This window comes from Poecilia latipinna, unplaced genomic scaffold (assembly GCF_001443285.1).
Source record: "Poecilia latipinna isolate Pla-1442-1.1 unplaced genomic scaffold, P_latipinna-1.0 Scaffold2105, whole genome shotgun sequence".
NCBI classification, from domain to species: Eukaryota; Metazoa; Chordata; class Actinopteri; order Cyprinodontiformes; family Poeciliidae; genus Poecilia; species Poecilia latipinna.
In genome coordinates, this window is record NW_015114721.1 from 129,459 (window position 1) to 147,380 (window position 17,922).

Sequence of the window (17,922 nt, forward strand, 5' to 3'; positions counted from 1 at the left end):
TTTTTGAGAAAGTTTATTTTTTGGTGAAAAAAAAAAAAAAGTTTGGGGGGAAAAAAAAAAAAAAAAAAAAAAAAAGCTCAAGTGGTTTGATTGCTGAAGGTTTTTTTTTAAAAATACATAATTTTGGTTTGAAATATCTACCAGATGAGCTACGAGCGGCTGAGTACCTGGTAGGTGACCCGACCAGCAAAGTGCTTGATGGTGAACTCTGGGAGCGGCATCTTTGGCTTCACGTACAGCGGATTGTGTCCGTGGTGATAGTGACACTTTTGCAGAAAAGTGTGGTCTGTTGCCTGGCAACAAATTAGCACGACTCACACTTAAGGTCATTTGTATATATTTTGCACATTTTGCACACGGCGGCGCGACGCTCCTCACCTGGGGGAAACAGCTCTGGTCGTCCAGAATCCTCAGTATCCCATGAGGCTTAGCGGCGATGATGTCGATGCAGGGCTGGTTGTCGCTGAACGTGATGTCCTGCCACGGGATCTGCTCTCTGCTGTACTCCTCCTGCAAGAGGGATCACACACACGTTTCAGACGGGGATCCGTTTTACGTCTCTGCACATGCGGTCGCTGCTTTCTGCGAGATCCCAAGTTTCTCGGGAAGTCTGTGTGTGTGTGTGTGTGTGTCTGTGTGTGTGTGCGTGCGTGCGTGCGTGCGTGCGTGCGTGAAACCGAGCCACTCCGCAGGCACGACGCCAACTCACCAGTTCCTCCCTGAACACGATCCTGTTGAAGAAGAACTGCAGGTACTCGTTTGCATAATTAATGCAGAGCTGCTCGAAGCTGTTGAAGGCCAGATCCTGTCGCCACAAACACACACAGCAGGTGATTCTTCAGGTGTGATCTTCCCGATCGGACGATTGTTTAGGATCTGATCTCTCTAAAGTTGAGCACAGGAAAGTCAGAGAGCGGTTCGCGGTTCTGCAGACCGGTGTGCTGAATGAGCTGCAGGTTCCCCAAAACTTGAACAAACCCTTAAACCGTTATATCTTTTTTTTTTTTTTACATTGAGATCACTTTAGAATAAGCAAAGTTAGTCAAGTAATATATTCTACACTGTATAGATTATCTAAAAACCTTTAGTTACAAAACATGAGATTTTTACTTACAAAGAAACTATCCTAATTGTTAGCAAAGCCTTGATTTCTTAACCCGTGTGGCTATTTTTTAATATATATCAATGAGCTACGACAAGAGAATAAATACACAAGTCACAAATACACAAGTCTATGTAATAACTCTTCAGTTTAGTATTTTTAATCATATTGTGTCTGATGGGACACAATACTCCCAGGTCATTTAGACCTGGGAGTTATGCACAGCCTGCCCTGAATTTATGGCTTCTGGAAACCGTCTGCCTGGTGCGATAACAGGATCCAAAACAAGCGACCTATTGTGCTAAATTCAGGCTGCTACTTCCTGTGATCAGAGTCATCACGTTGTTTTTTTTCTTTTTTTTCCCACGAAATCTGTGTGGCGACCATGTGTGTAACAGAACAAGCTCAGTTCTGCCGTACTGCGACGACCGCCTTCGCCCTCGGCAGAGGAAAATTAGGCAAAACTCCTGACAGTTTTTTTATTTAATTCTCCGCCAACAGAATCCAAAATCTGCAACACTTGCCTACCTCAAACCCATAGATGTCCAGAATGGAGATGGAGAGGCTGTGTTGGCGAGGGTACACCTGAGCGTTGATCCTCTCGGTTAACCAGTGGAAGATGAGCGAGTACAGGATCTTGGCAACGGCATCTCTAAAAAGTCGAAATGAATTTCTACAGTCAGGAGGGGCTTATGTGTGAACTGCCAGGTCTTGTCACCTATTTTCTCTCACCTGGCATCAACAGCATTTTCCACACTCAAAGGGCTGTAGATTTTGTCCCTCATTGTCTCCTGTGGCAGAAAACCGAACAATAATTCCCATTTAGGGACATGCAAATGTTAACTTCAACATTTTGTGGACACTATTTTACTGCATTTATTCTCCCACTTTTTTTTTTTTTTTTTAGCATTCCCTCCTCCTCGTCTCCATCACACACTTTGCTTCTTGTTTGCTCTTCCGCCTCACTTCTACTTGCCACCTCATCGACTCGGCAGATAAAGAGTGCTTTGAGATTCGAGAGCTTCCTTTGCCAAAAATCCACTTGACCAGCACACACACACACACAGCCTCTCGATGTGCGCACAAATCCAGCCAGAGGAAGGAGCCGGTAGCGCTGACTCCTCTCCCGTTACATGCGTACCTTTGTAATCAGAATTTGAATAATGCAAAAGGCTCTTTTGTTGTGTATATAAGCATGTGGCGGACGTAAGATTTCTCCCTCTCGCCACCATCACTTCCTTCTTTGGAGGATTACAAGTCGGTCGGATTGGATAAACTAGGCTGGCTGGTGGGAAAGCCTTTATTTTTGACTAAACATTTCGGATTTTTTTCCACATGATTTGGCTCATGGATCCAATGTGCAAGTGAAAAAGAATAAAGCATGGATTTTCCCCTACAAGCGTAAGGGGATGGGAGAGTTTGCCTCATATCTCTAACTTTTGTTTGGCTCCACAGTGACAGAAGGTGGAAGCTTCTACCTGAGGATCTACCTGGAGCAAAGAAGAAAAGTGCTTTAACTTTTACTTTACTGCAAGGGAAAACAAAATCAGACTTCTTCCTATTATCTGAAACTATCTGTGGAGATTTTGACATGAGTGGACTTCAAATTTCTCAGAGAAGCACTTAGAAAGACTCAAGTGAAAGACAAAATGCGACTTTTCTTCCATGTTTTGCTCGTGTGGTTATGGATGAGGCATAAAAAGAAAGTCTGGACAAAATCTCCTCTTAGAAGGTTTAAGTGTCTATTTATAAATTATTTATTAGCATCTTGGTACTGTTTGTGTTTCATGGGGTGGAGGAGGGGTGACTGGTTGCGTGGTATCTGTTTTGATTCAGGATGGTGAGGCGCATCAATGAAATGTAAAAACTATTTAGCTACAGCGACATCGTTTAGATCAAAGTAATGTGATGTGGTCAAACGGCCCAGTCAAAGTCCAGACATAATCCAGCCGAGGATCTGGAGCAACACTTTAATAGTTGACGTTCACAGGTAATCTGACTTTGCTTTGAGCTACTTTGCAGAGAAGAATTGCAAAAAGAAAAATGTCTCTACACTGGTCGAGACATACCAGATAAAGTCTTGTTCAGGGAATACAGAGCACAAATAAAACCCAATCTTTTTAGATATTTAAAAATAAATACAAAATAAATTTCTCCCTTCTCAATTATCCTCTTGATTGTGCATAGCAAAGAAATTAATTGTGAAAATGCTGAAAAAACAGAACAAAGGAAACCAGGTGGACAACAATGGGAGTGGATCAGTGACAGCACTTAGTTTCTGTCGTCTATTTTCCATGTGTGTCTATGCGCGTGTGTGTGTGTATTGACACACATGCCTCTAATTGTGTCTGTGTAAAGGACACTGGAGCCATTACAATGCTTTCATTGTCACCACACCTGTGTAAGCAAGACAACAAGGCTGCTGCCGCATGAACCAGTCAGTCTCCTTCAGAGGAGGCAAGATGTCAGAAAGTGACATCAAAACTACAAGGAAAGGAGGAGGACATATCATCTCTAACACATTCGGGAATAAAATACGGACTTCTTAAACAGAAAATTCAACCTGTTTTGACACTGACCGTGACTTTGTACGTAATGGCTTTCTGTAGTCCTTCTGGTGAGATCTGCAGCAGCTCTGCCACCACCCTGATCTCCTGCGCGCTCACCACTGACGCCACCTCCTGGCCATCGGCCTCCAGCGCAGCAAGGAAAAGGGAAAATGTGTTGAGAAATCACTGCAGGGAAATCAACCCTAAATGTGGAAGGAGTTTAGCTGAAGACGAGCTTGCAAGTAAATAAAATAAAAATTAAATTTCATAATTTATTTCTGCAAGTCATCCCAAATGTTTCGACTTAAATAAACACCCGGTTACTGCCTTTTGTTGGAGACTCCGGAGTGTCATTTATCCCTAAATCTGCTTTGAATCACGACGAGCTCAACTGGAAAGTTCAGAACGTTTGAAATCCGAGTCTGAGGACGAGAACGGGGACCGTGAACGCAACACGGAGTCTGATTGTCATTTAAAAGCAGAGGAGGATTTAAGTGACATGTCAACATCATTTCATATCAGATGGAAATTGATTCATACATTTCAAGTAATCTTTGAAAATCACCCAGTCATCTTTTAATAATCGTGTTTACTCTCCAACTCGCAGCTTAATGTCAGTTTAACGGCGGCAACATCTTTCCAATCGATGTTCTATTGATGACTATAGCAAGAGTTAATCCCATGTGTCATAAAGCTGAAATACAGTTGTTTCTAACAGACTCGTTTGGATTAAAACAAAGTAATTTAAAAAGTAAGTACATACAAAATGCAGAGAGGGTGATAACTGCAAAATAGGTCATCAAGCTGGGGTATTACCTCATGTTTCTGAAAGTAAACGTTGCCCAGGTGCAGTATGGACGCGAGGACTCTAAAGATGGCCGACTGGTCCTCGGGGGTGAAGTGAAGGATCTCCATGGCAGAGAGCAAACGGCGGAAATCATCTGCATCGCTCTTTCCTCGTATCAAATAGTCCCCTCCCTTTATCCAGAGACAGAGTTTAAACTGAAGAGCGAGCTGGATGAAACGATCGGTGAGGAAGACGCTGCGCTGCTCTCTGCGTTATACCTGGTTGAGGTAATAGTAGGTTTCAGCATCTTGCAGGTAGAAAGCCTGTTTCTGCTGAGAAGGAAGACCTGCCAGCATCTCGTAGAAGATGTGATAGTTCCTCTCATCTTTGGCCTGATGGAGACATCAACAGGTCATTCCACAGACAGCTAACTACATAAAAACATCATGCTGCTGTGGCTGCGTCAGAAGTTACCTGGAAGACAATGCGGGACTTTTCCAGCAGATACTGAGAGGTTATGGCACCACTGATTATACCACTAGACAAACAAATACAGCGGGGGGAATAATAACACATAAGTAGAATTACAAAGGAGTTGAAGAATCAAAATTTCTCTTCCGTACTCACTCCTCCAGGTAGACCTCTATGTATTTCCCAAAGCGGCTAGAATTATTGTTTCGCACAGTTTTGGCATTTCCGAAGGATTCCAGCAGAGGCGCCGCCTCAAGGATCTACCAGGGGTTCAAACACAAAGCAAGTCACACACTTTGATCACAGGCACATAGAAACACACACACACACACACACACTGAAACTCTGTCAGCTAACATTTCTGCACGCCGTTCAAAATCAAACATGTCCGTCACTTGTTGGACTGTTGAATGAGATCAAGCAGTGTTAACCCTTTCATGCATAGTGGTCACTACAGTGGTTTTTATGCTATAAATGCACACAGACCACTGAAGTGGACAATAATGCATCATAAAATACACTACCAACTACTGGCCATCAGCTGCAAATGCAAGAAATTATTTTTGTTAAATCCAATATGGCCGACAGACAAAAAGCATGCCGACCGACCCGGTCCCTCCTTCTACTGTAGACGACTCTTGAAGGTTAAAAAAAAAAAAAACATATTGTGACATCAGATAACCACTAAAGAACAATACTACTGATGTATTTTTCAAATAACAACTTTGAATTTGGAGAAAATTACAATTGATCACCTAAAAAAAGTAATTAAAATACATTTTTTTAATTTTTTTCCTACCCTTTTTTATCCCTTAAGAAAAAATAAAAAAATAAAAAAAATCCTGACACAAAGGATATTTCATGCATGAAAGGGTTGATTGGTCAATATTAACCAATACTGATAAGCAGTTGTGTAAATGCAGTAGCACTAGCACATATAAGAGCTGTGCTTTTCTACAATTGGTTATCAAGAGAATGTGAAGAAACAGAAGTCAAACTTTCATGAATATCTAAGTTAGTTTACTCAGATAAGTATAGATTGTTTACAAAAATGCAAAAACTACAAATTATTCTGAAAACTCTATCCCAAAAATCTTAAATTTGCAAAAATGTCCTGGAGTTTTTACGTTTGAGGTTATCAAACTACCCAGAAATCAGGAAGAGGACTTGTGGTTAAACAAAGCAAAGGGGAAAAAAAAAATCTCAATAAGATGTACATCAAGACCTTTACGCTTCAAAGTGTAAAAGAAGAGAAATAAACACAAGCCGCTGTAACAGTCACTGAAAATGTTGTTAGTCTTCAAGTAGGATTACTAAAACAAAGACACTAACAACACATCACATATTTAAATCCTAATTAACAGAAGGTAAGATGAGTGGTAAAAGGATGACTACCTCAATCTTTCCTCATGAAAAGCCATCATAGATAAAAAAAAATAAAAAAAGAGGAGACAAACACATGGAGAGAGGGATTACACATCCACATAATTTGGTTTATCAAAGTATATCAGTATCAGTTTGTGCAGGTCAGGATGTGTGTTCATACCTGTTGCACAGGATTTGAATTGTGATCTATTGCAGCCAGGTAGCGAAGCACGAGTTTGGTGGCCTCCGTTTTTCCAGACCCACTCTCCCCACTGAAACACACCGACAATCCACCACCCATTAACTTTTTAAAGACTCTTTAATAGGTGCATAATATATACTTAACAGGCTTTTAAAGACAAAACTGAACACTAAATATTTAGTTAGCAAGGTAACTAATTAGTGGTCATCAAACTGAGACCCCTAATAGTAGTCCTGCTGTCCTTGCGGGATAAAACACAAATCTCCCCAAAACACAAAGAGCTTTTTCTTTACTTAAACACTTCAGTTATTTGATTCTCATTATCGCCCTGTTGGTGCTCGCTAAGCGTTTGGCTTAATTGACTAAGTTACATGAAGACTTCATCTAGGCAAAGACTCAATTCCACGTTTAAATTAAAGTATCCGAAACAGTCTCTCACATGCAGCCAGGCCAACACATCCACACAAACATCCAGTGCAGTGCCACTGCCAAGGCATTAGCACTAAGTGCCACCATTATGCAGGCCACGCCGGCGGACGGTAGAACGGTGTGTGTTTTGTGTGTTTAAGGGAGTATGGCACCTTCACAACTTTCCAGCATAAGGTTTCAGCTCGCAGCCTGCCTGGCTAAGAATCAGGCCATTAATGGTCACTGAACACTAGACCTCAGTTAGCCCTTGACACGCACTCACTGACACACACACACACACACACACACACACACACAGACACACACACAAACTAATGGTCCACACACAAAGATTCAGACCTCTGAAAGACAATCTGCTCCTGGCCCAGACCTTGTTGGGCTTCCCTTACAGGTGTCTCCTTCCAAATATGGCTAAAGTGTTCAAGTCGTGTGAGAGGTCTTTTTTTATTGTCAGATGCTAATTTCTGTTCATTTCTTCACAAACACAAATCCTCATACATCCAAGCATCTGTGCATAAAATAGCAAAGCACTTCCATAGTTTCTAAATGGGATTTACCTTCAAAAATGTTAAACCTTTTTTAATATTGTATTACATTACGAATGCATTTTATTGGGATTTTTGTTTTTTGTTGCTAGATCAACACAAATAGGTGTATAGTTGTGAAGTGGGAGCAAAATGTTCCATAATTGTTACCTTTTTTTTTTTTGTTTTTACATAAAAATAATCTGAAAAGCGTATGAGTAAGTAGCCCAATAGAAAACCTCTCCAAATTGGCCCCTCCTATAGAAAGCTTGTGTACAGAACGATTTTCAAGCTTTGCCACAGACTCTTAATTAGATTTAGGTCACAAAAGACCATTAATTTGTTTATAGTGAATATCACTGTTTAAAGAGAAAGAAGCGAACACATTTCCTACCTGATTATTATGACCTGGTTTTCTTTGGCATCCATCATTTTGGAGTAAGCAGCATTTGCTATGGCAAACAAATGCCTGTGAGACAAAAAGGCAGAGGTAAAAATGTCAACTAACTGAGCACATGTGAAATCAGAAATAAACAAAAAGCACCAGATTATTTCTTCTTTTTTTTTATGTTTTCAGCCAGAAGCTTCTCCAACTCAACTGCATTAAGGAGGAACTTGGGAGATGACTCCTGTCCACACTTTTACCTTTTTGCAGAGATCAGATTCCCATTATGTTCCAATATGTTTTTTGTCATATATTTTAAAGAAAAAGTTTGTTCTTGGAACAGTCACAATCTGTACTGCAAGCATACTGGAAAATCCTTGCCTTTTGTTTTTATTTTGCATACTTGCTATGAGCAGACTTTACTTACGGAGGGTGTTCTCCCAGAGCACGACCTTTGTACAGCAGCACAACGTCAGTTCCATAAATGTTGTACATCTTGTAGGGATTCACAGACACCAGTATGCTACCTATGTATGTCTGGATGAGATGAGTAAAGAGCGACATAAGTAATGGAAGTGAAACAAACTTAGACAACTGAATACAGAGATTTAAATAGTCCTGTGAATAAAAGAATGTACCCTGGACCCTTTACTGATTTATTTATTTATTTTTTTGTCTTGTCACATCATTAGATAAAGAAAATTTAATTACATTTTCCAATAAAACCAGGTTTGCATGGTTTGGTTTTTCACTCAGACTCTGGTTATTACTGTCTGATCTTAAAATCTGTTTGATGATCTGATCTGAAAATGAAGGCCTGTCACAATAACTAATGTTTGTTGACGATAAATTGTCCCAGAAGTTATCGCGATAAACAAATAAACAATAACATTGTTATTTTGAGACAATTTGCCTATAATATAATGACAATAATGGCAAGGACACATTTTCGAAGATCAATAAACTTTAAATTCTAATGAGCATTTAACACAGGGACTGATAGATATTCTAAATATCCAAAATAAATCAACAAAACAACAGAAACAGCAAATTAAATTAATTATGAAGTCTCCAAAAAGATTTAGTTGAGACCAAAACTCCAGACTGAAAACTTTTATCATTGAGTTTTTGGTAGAATAAGAAAAACAATAAATCACGAGATTGGAAATTATTGAGTTTGTTTTATTTTATCATATGATTAATTGATCTATTGATTATTGTGACAGGCCCAGAAACATGTAAAAGAAAATGCAAAAACAAGCAAAATTTTTTTTTAAATCTTTATGCAGTCAAAAAAATTATAGCACTTTTTAGTCAGTACTTACATAAATAAGCTGTCTGTCAAACCTTCTCCTTAAATTCAGCAAAACAGCGCCCTCATGCATCTCTCTAAAAAAAATGGAAAGCATGTTTATCTTTTAGGTTTTCTCAGTATTTGTTGTTTGACACTGCTTAATGTCAGAGTGGAAGGTTTTTACATTTTTGCCCCATTTTATGTCTGAGTGAAAACTTACTCTAACTGAGTCATGTCTTCCACACCGTCTTCCTCCCTGAAGTCCCGGTGAGTGATTGTGGGCATGCTTCTGATCGAGTACATCTATAATTCAAGTGTATACAGACAGAAATCAGGACATCAAGTAAGAACACAGGCCTGCATTTGACAAATATGGACACTTTGCTGAAGAAAAAAATTTGAATTTACTTTTTTCTCCTGACTTGTGGTTTACCACCCATCAGTAATGTTAGACTGATTTGCAAATCCTTCCTTAAATTGTATTTTCATCTTCAGCAAGCCCTTCAACCAATGCTTGTCTTCCTGCTTCACTGATATCATGCAGGAAATAATTGCTGTTTTATGTAATTATAGTATGGCAGCATTTGTTATAACATTCTAGATTATTACCTTGTCATACCATTGCCCCTGAGGTTCCCCCTCTCTGTTCAGATTCCACTGCCCTGGTCCCTCCCCTTCAGGTCTTTGTCTCATTAGACTCTGGGGGTGTTCAGGAAATTCTCCATCTCCGTACATTGACCACTTGTTGAGGTTCTCCACTGTCCCATGAGGGAGAACCCTCTCTGCCCCCCAAACATCTGGATCTTCTTGCATGACGTCAGCTCCTGAACCTTGTGCCCAGTGCTGTTCAGCTCCAGCTCCTTGGACATGTGGTGATACCACAGCATATGAAGGAAGGCGAAAAGAAGCCCCCTGTAGGTGAGATTTCCGTAAAGCACCAGAAAGGTTAAGGGGTTGTGGAGCACTGGGGGCCCCAAGCCGTGTCATGATATTACCTTCAGGGAGACGATAATTTGCTCCACGAAGGTTTGGGTTCTTTGATAATGCCTTGGACAGGTCAAGTGATTGAGGTGAAGAAGCAGCCTGGGGGCGTGTCATGAGTGTTCCATCTGGCAAGCGGTAGGTTGAAGACCGGAGGTTCTGGTTGCGGAGAGCATTAGAGAGGTCGAGTGAACGTTGCTCAGGAGTATTAGCAGTACCATGTTGCTTCAATAATGATGTGTCTGGGAGATTGTATGAAGCACAGCGGATGTTGCTGTTTAGCAAAGCACCAGAAAGAAGAGGGCTTGTAGGACTTTGAGGCTGATTTTTTGAAAACAGAGACGATCCTTCTGGGAGTTGAAACTTTGCCTTGCGAAGGTTTGTGTTCATCAGAGCACTGGACAGTCCAAGTGAAGAGGTTGCATTCTCAGCGGTCTCCACATTCTCTCCTGGACGTGTAAGAAATGATCCATCTGGTAGTCGATAAGAGGCCTTTCGGACATTTGAATTGAGAATGGCTGAGGAGAGCATGGGGGAGGAAGACACAGGGGCTGGCTCATTTCTCGTGACCAAAGTTCCATCTGGCAACCTGTATGTAGCTTTACGCACATTAGAGTTTAACAAGGCAGAGGACAACATAGAGGAAGACATGGGGGAAGGACCCGGAGCGAGTTCAGCAGGTTCATTTCTGGTGACCAATGAGCCATCAGGTAGTCTGTATGTGGCTTGACGTAGATGTGGGTTCTGAAGAGCATTGGAGAGCAACGAGGGGGAAAGCCTTCCATTACCAGCACCAACTCCAAGGTCATTTGTACCTGTAACTTCCACAGGACCCTTAGACATTGCCAAAGTACCACTTGGAAGCTTGAACATTGACCCTTGAATCTGGGAAGTTTGCAGTCCTCCAGAGAAAAGTGGGGAGCTACCTCTAACACTTCCTTGTGGTGGTGTGATCGAAGCTGGAGCTGGTGATGCTGAAGCTGGAGATAGGTGTTGCTGAAAAGGAGATGTAAAGGAAGCATTACGTAGCTGAGAGGTAAGCATAGCGGAGGACAAGTGTGGAGAAGTAAGAGGAGAAGAGGGTAGAGATGCTGCTGTTTGGGGGGGATATGAAGGGGGCAGGACAGTTGTATGGAGATTGGCACTGTGCTGTAGAGGAGATGAAAATGAGGCGGTGCGCAAGCGAGAATTCTGCATCAAAGCAGTGGATATACCCTGAGGGCCATATGGGTTTACCATCTGGGTCTCTTGTGCAATGATTGATTCATCCCCTTGCATTCCTGGCATGGGAGAAGGGATCCTTTGCAAAGGTGTTGTAATGCCAGCATTTTGCAAATAAGGATTATGGAGTGTACGTCCCAAATTAGGGGATTGTGGTAGTTGTTGAGGGAGAACATGAGAACCTGGTAAGGCATTGGTAAGCATGGGAGATGGACCTGGGTCCATTAATGTGTAGTTATGCTGAGTAATCCCCTGTGATGGTAGGTGGACACCATGAGTAAGATTAGACTGAGGTACAGGAGGCTGAAAGGAAGCTGGCCCCAGACTGTGGGGTCTTACTGATCGATGAGGTAAGGGAGAAGCTGGGTGAGACATATGGTACATGGGAGAAGCGGCACGGGAGGGCAGAGGAGATCTATGTGGCAGGGGTTGTGGAGAATGGGGTCTACTCTGGAGCCTTCGGATCGATGGCTGTGGAGAAACAGGACCACTCTGTTTTAAAGATGGCTGGGGAGAGAATGGGGGCACTGCTGGAGAAGCTCTGAATGACTGCCTTGATTGAAGAGATGGTTGGTTTCTGGGCATTCGTACTAAAGGCTGTCCACGACCCACAGGTCTGTGGAAGGCTCCTTGGACACTACCAGCTCGTTTGGTTTCCCTTAAACCTGCAGGCCGAGAGCTTGATCTAGCTAGCATGGTTGTTCCAGAACCCATTTCTCCTGTAGGAGAGGCAGGGCCTCTATGTATAGATGACCTAAAAGGGGCTACTTGCTGAGTTACAGGAGGTCCAAGTCTACTGCGTCTTTGTAAATAGGGATTAGCTGGTGAGGGTTTCACAGCTCCCATAGGGACATGGCTTCTCACTCCAGGACCTCCTCTCAGCCTGCGGGTAGAGGAGCGGGTTGGAAGGGGTTGAGCAGAGACCCGTGATGGTGAAGGGGAGGGGGCATGATGGGGAGAAGCAGGCCGGAAAGACTTTGGTGGAGAACGGGAAGCTTCAGGCTGAATTGGACTCCGCCTTTGTGGAGAAGGAAGAGGTGGAGAAGGAGATCGCCTCATCATAGATGTTTGTTTTCTTCCTTTAAACAAATGTGGTCTCACAGGGGGCAGATGAACTGCATCTGGAGGAGGTTGCTGCCTGAAAGACAATCTTGGGGAAGAAGGTGGACTTTGTCTTTTTCTTAGTGATGCTCGTGGTGAAGCCAGAGGACTAGAAAGTGGAGAATGGGGTCTGATAGTGGAGGGACCCCTGCGCAACCCAATTCCCCTTCTTTCTTGTTTCAAGGATGGTTGAGTTCTTACTGACATCCCTCTCCTATAGTGCGGTGGAGAAGAAGGGGGGCTTGATGTTCTCTGCCATTCAACTGGGGTTGTGGGCCGTTGACTTACCATTGAGGCCCGGTGAGTGTGTCTATGTAGGCGAGGAGAAATGTAAGGGTCCGACTGAAAGCCTGATTTGAAGTCCATTGGATGTGGTGAGAAGTGAGTTGAAGGAGGCCCTCGTACCCTTTGTGATCCCGGTCTTAACATCTGTGGAGAGAGAAGGGGACCCATTTTTCGGACTGGCACTGGGGAGACCATTGGTGAATGAAGTGGTGAATACACTGGTTGCTGCATTTGCAGGGCTCCAGGTGTAATTTGCCCCAGCTGAAACATTTGTGACTCCTGTGGTAGAGGTGCTTGGTAAACCTGGGAGGAAAATTGAGGGGGTAAAGGAGGCGGGGACACGTAGTTAGGAGGAACAGTAAAAGGGACATTAGTTAGCTGATGAGAAGGAAGGTACTCTTGATGATTGATCACAGCTGTTGGAAAGATAGGATCTCCAAGAGGAATGGCGGGAAGTTGTTGATTCATGTCAATGGGCAAAGGAGACTGTGCAGAAAGGTATGCTGGGATGGGTTGTTCAAATTGCACATCTGACAGAATCTCCTGATTATTGAGAGCCAAGGATGGATTGGTAGAAGGAAACATTTGGGGAGAGGGTTGAGTATGAAGAGAAGGTGGTGGCAAAGTTTGAACCTCTAGTCTCTCTTTTCCAAACAACATAACTTGGGGCCTAGGGACTCTGAACTGTTCAGGTGGAAATGGTTCAGATACAGGGGAGGAAAACTGCTCCTGTCCAAATAGCTGTCCTGTCTCAGCCAGATTCAGTCCAGGATTCATAGTGACCTGTTGCTGATAAGGGTTGTACATTTGAGCACCTTGCGCATATGCAAGCATTGGGTCATTATATATTCCTGGGACTGCATCATAGGTGTTGCTCATTATCTCATATGGGTTTGGCATACCATAGTTAGAAGCCATGTTGTGGTCAAAGTAATCCACATATTGTTCAGGGTAATATGAGTCATGAAACCCATACATGGTATCATCATAATAACTATATGGGTCTGGCTCTACAGAGTACAGAAACCCATCTTCCCCATAGTAATACTCTGCCCCATCGTGGCCATTGTAGTCTTCATATTCATCATCATAATAACCATATGGGTAACCATAGTTATCTACATCATCATCATAGTAAAGCTCATCGTCATAATAAAAGTTGCCCTCATCATCATAGTAACCATACTCATCCTCCCACTCATCATCATCATCATAGTATAACTGCTCACCATAGGGATCACTTTGGTCGTAGTCAAATGGTTGCCTTTCATAGTTTTGTGGTCCCCACCTGTTATGGTAGTCTTCTTCATATCCATAATTATCATCGTATTCATAGGCCCCATTGTGATAATGTGTCTGTCCCCCTCTGGTATCCCTGCTAGCAAAGGATAGGTTCTTTTTTGCCCGTCGCCCTGCCCGCCCCCCATGCTGGCCATGACCCATAGAAGACAGGAACCTACCTGTCAACCAGTTAGTTGCTGCAGCCATCCTACCAACCATCCAGCTTTTACTCTTAAATCCCTGTCCCTCTTTCTTTTTGCCAAACATCCCTTTGAACTTCCCTCCTAATCCCTTTGCCTCTGATGCCATTTTATTACCCTTATTTCCCAAGTTGGATAGATTCAGTGTTTTTTTAGATGCAGTTTCTTTAGAGGCATCGTCTTTCTTGTTAAACAAACTGAAACCAGACAGACCAGGCTTTTTGTCAGCAGAGCCAGATTTCCCCCCAAAACCAGCAAAAAGCTTGCTGTTACCAAGAAGAGGTTTACCGCCAGAAGAGGGTTTCTTTTTTTTGGAAAGTCGTAGAAAGAGGCGAGAGGTGCTTTTAAGGTTTCTCTTTGGTTTTGCCTTGTCAGCTTGTTTAGAAGGCAGGCTAAAAGGAGAGGACTTCCCAGCAATACTTGACAAGGCTTTGGAGGCTCCTTTAAGGTGAGCTGTTGCGTCTACTTTTTTAACTAAGTTCTTCTTTTGACCCTCTGCAGCCAAGCCCATCATGCTCTTAGAAGCTCCTTTGAGATCACTCATCTGCTTTAGATTTACTGCATCCATGCCTTTTTTCACTTGTGGTTTTCTCTTTGGATCGCCTTCGTCTTCCTCATCATCAGGGGAACCGCGTTTAGGTTTCATAGCCATAGCTTTGGATGCTCCTTTTAGAGCTGCCTTGCCTTTTCCCTTATCTCCCTTGGCTGCCTTCTTGGTTACTACCTCTTCTTCACTGTCACCACTTTCCTGTTCCTCAGACATAACCTCCTCTTCTTCTTCTTCTGAACCTTCTTCTGACTCACTGACAGGTTTCTTTCCTTTTCCCTTCTTCCCGTCATCTTTCCCCTTACCCTTTGCCGGTGGCTCAGCAGCCTTTTTTCCACCTTTTTTGTCATCTTTTGTTCCCTTCTTGTCTTCTTTTCCCCCCTTCTTTGGCTCCTCTGGCTTGCCTTTCTTAGCAGCTGATTTTGAGTCACCTTTCTTTGGAGCCATGGTACCTTCTCAGATCCTTCCAAATTAGACGAAGAAGTTCCCAAAAGTACTGGAAAAGTGGGTGAGTATAAAAAAGTTGATGGGCTTTAACAGCGTTAACATCCTTCCATTTGCTTCTCAATCCATCACAAGTTTGAAAACCTTTGAAATACCCTCTCTCCCAGGTCAGTTGTTCTGTAAAGTACCCTCAGACGAACCCCAGCCACTTTCTGTTAAAACACAATCTAGTAATGGAGTCGAAATCTCAGCCATCTGTGCTCACTCGTGTTACGGTTCTCCTTCAGTTGTCAAAAAAAAAAAAAGAGTTGTATAAGTTTAACAAGGAAGAAATTTGTCCAGAAAAGTTTCTAGTTTAATCCATTTGTGGTTTGAAGTGTAAAATGCATCTCTTTTTCAAAAACAAAAGTAGTATCCGATGTAAGATCCTGCTCTTTTATGTGTTTGTAAGTAACCTCCCAGGGTCACACAATGAATAAATTATCCTGCCATTCCAATGACAGAGTCAGTGTAGTCCTTTGTCTAATGTTCATTGTAAATCCGGTCCGTAAGCCCGGCAGGGAATCCTCATGGTGGCGGCCGCACCAACTTTGGCAGCAAGTCCCTCTGACAAGGAGAGCAAGGGTGAGTGCAGTGGTGTGAGCCTCGGTGTCCTCTTTGTTTTAGACCGCGTGTCCATGTGTGTTTTATCTGTGGCCGTATCCTCCCACATCCACGTCAGCTTGCCTTTGTGACCTCCTGCAACCCTCTGTGTCTCTCTCTGGTTACTGAAACCCTCATTCTAACGTTTCTGTCGGATCTCACATCTTGTCGCATTTTTTTTTTTCAATGCATCTGCAATCAGAAACGAAGCCCATGTTCTGTTTGCCTTCACCTGCATGTGCAATCTGAGTGAGCGTTGCCTTTTAAAGCCGCAAAGGGCACCTTAATATAGCAAGTGTACTATCTTGGTGTAACCATATCTACTGGTTCACTTCTGTATGAATAATGCACGCTGGTTGAGCTGTTGCTAAACTGTGTCTGAGCGGCAAAGGTACTTGGAGCCAAAAGATGCCCATCAGTAGCAGGACGGATCACAGCCGGGAATGACGATGTATGACACAACGCTCATCCATCCAACGCTATCAGCTTATACCAATAATGCATGTAGAGGCCACAACTGTCGCGCATGAAGATATAAAGGATTTATATAATAAATTAGCTATGCAAAAAAAAAAAAGAAATTAGTATAGCATTGTATGAAAATATAATTGCAATGTAATCATTTATTACATTGCTGCAAATGTAATACCCTATAGTCAGTGGAGTTCACAGACATATAATAGATAATAGTTGCCAATCTATTGCGTTTCTAGAAAGCATAAACTATAAAACAATATCAACTTTTCTAGTAGGTTATGTGCTTTAAAAACATAAATATTGGTATGCGTATCTCTGACTGAACGTCAGGGCTTAACATGGGGTTGGGAACTGATTTTGAGTACAGCTGGGCGTTAGCGTATTGATAAGAGGGTTTGGGGCTCGTTGGTCGATGATGGGTTGATATTCCAGGAGGTCATCTCAGTGGCAGAAATGAATGTTTAATGGGTGCCCCGTGTTCCTCCTACGCAGATAGGATGAAACATTCATCACAGGCTCCTATAAATATATCACAACAGGTCAACCCAACCCGGGCCTTCTCGCGCACAAACAGGAATAAACAGAACAGATTTGAGTCAAAGGTTGGCAGCCAGGATCCAAAGAGCAGATTTTATTTTACATCTTAATCTCACACATCATCCTTCACTCAGTGCAATCCGTACCAGACCTCTTAACCTTTAAATACGATATCAGTTCATGACGACTATCTTGAATTTGTTTTATTGGGGTTTCAGGTAATAGATCAATAAAGGTATATTGTGTATTAATTATGAAACACAAGAAAATCGAAGCGTCTGAAAGTGATTTTGTGGAACAGGACATCCTGTAGTGTCTTTGAAGAATGTGTGCCATACATGATTCATCACAGAGCCTGCATACAGTGAACAGTGGACATAATTCACAGTGTTCTGCTGTCTCAGGACCAGGTACCATGCTTTTCCATGACATCACCACTTGGTTTTATTTATTTATTTTTTTCCTTTAAAGGTTAAGCTAACAGTCTAATTATTAAATGCTCTATGAACAACCCCCAGCAGTCCACAGGGTTCCACAAACTATCCTTTGCAAAGGAGTAAACTACTTCCATTGAGTTGCAGTTTTATGAGTTGTAACTGGATCGTGCACACTGATGCAGAATTACTCAACTCATGTCCACAGAAACTGCTGGGCTGGATTATGTGCTGATCACACTGTGTATCATATTAAACGCAAAGGAAGGCAATGTTGGAGAACGGTTTTCCACCACTGTCAAAATGAAAGCTTTGCTCGCAGTGATGGTGTGACAGCAGTAAACCAAACCAAATTCATACCACGCTTCTCCTTATCCTTCACTTTGGGCTGTACTACTACTACTACTACTACTGTACTACTTTATGTCTTTCGCATAAATCCCCATAAAATACCTTTACGTCTTTGGTTGTTTTGTGAAAATACGAAAAGCTAGACGTGGCGAGAAACTTTTTTGACCTCTAATAATTATCGAGCTGAAGTCTGCATCACATTTCCCGGGAGCAGCGACCACAACAATCCGCTACGTATCCTGCAGGCTGGGCATGTAACGGTAGCAGACGCTGGTGTCATTTAACTACAGACGTAGATAAGGGGATATTCATG

General features: G+C 42.5%; 1 protein-coding gene across 4 annotated transcripts in view; it reads right to left on the reverse strand.

Moving 5' to 3' along the window:
- The window catches only part of myo15aa (myosin XVAa), a 49,852-nt gene extending 34,030 nt beyond the window's left edge, over positions 1-15,822 (reverse strand). For 2 of the 4 annotated variants that reach the window (XM_015017116.1, XM_015017114.1), the window contains exons 1-17: positions 9,718-15,821; positions 9,329-9,411; positions 9,140-9,203; positions 8,242-8,351; positions 7,824-7,898; positions 6,456-6,546; positions 6,305-6,310; positions 5,066-5,169; positions 4,913-4,976; positions 4,717-4,830; positions 4,468-4,629; positions 3,682-3,795; positions 1,835-1,893; positions 1,631-1,754; positions 710-805; positions 379-510; positions 168-293 (exon numbers count right to left, since the gene is read on the reverse strand). In XM_015017116.1, the coding sequence (XP_014872602.1) occupies positions 168-293; positions 379-510; positions 710-805; positions 1,631-1,754; positions 1,835-1,893; positions 3,682-3,795; positions 4,468-4,629; positions 4,717-4,830; positions 4,913-4,976; positions 5,066-5,169; positions 6,305-6,310; positions 6,456-6,546; positions 7,824-7,898; positions 8,242-8,351; positions 9,140-9,203; positions 9,329-9,411; positions 9,718-15,171 (6,978 nt within the window). In that variant the 5' untranslated portion in view covers positions 15,172-15,821. Of the gene's footprint in view, positions 1-167; positions 294-378; positions 511-709; positions 806-1,630; positions 1,755-1,834; positions 1,894-3,681; positions 3,796-4,467; positions 4,630-4,716; positions 4,831-4,912; positions 4,977-5,065; positions 5,170-6,304; positions 6,311-6,455; positions 6,547-7,823; positions 7,899-8,241; positions 8,352-9,139; positions 9,204-9,328; positions 9,412-9,717 lie in introns of all 4 variants that reach the window. The other 2 variants (XM_015017115.1, XM_015017117.1) reach the window with 2 other exon arrangements.
- Positions 15,823-17,922: the final 2,100 nt, after the last annotated feature.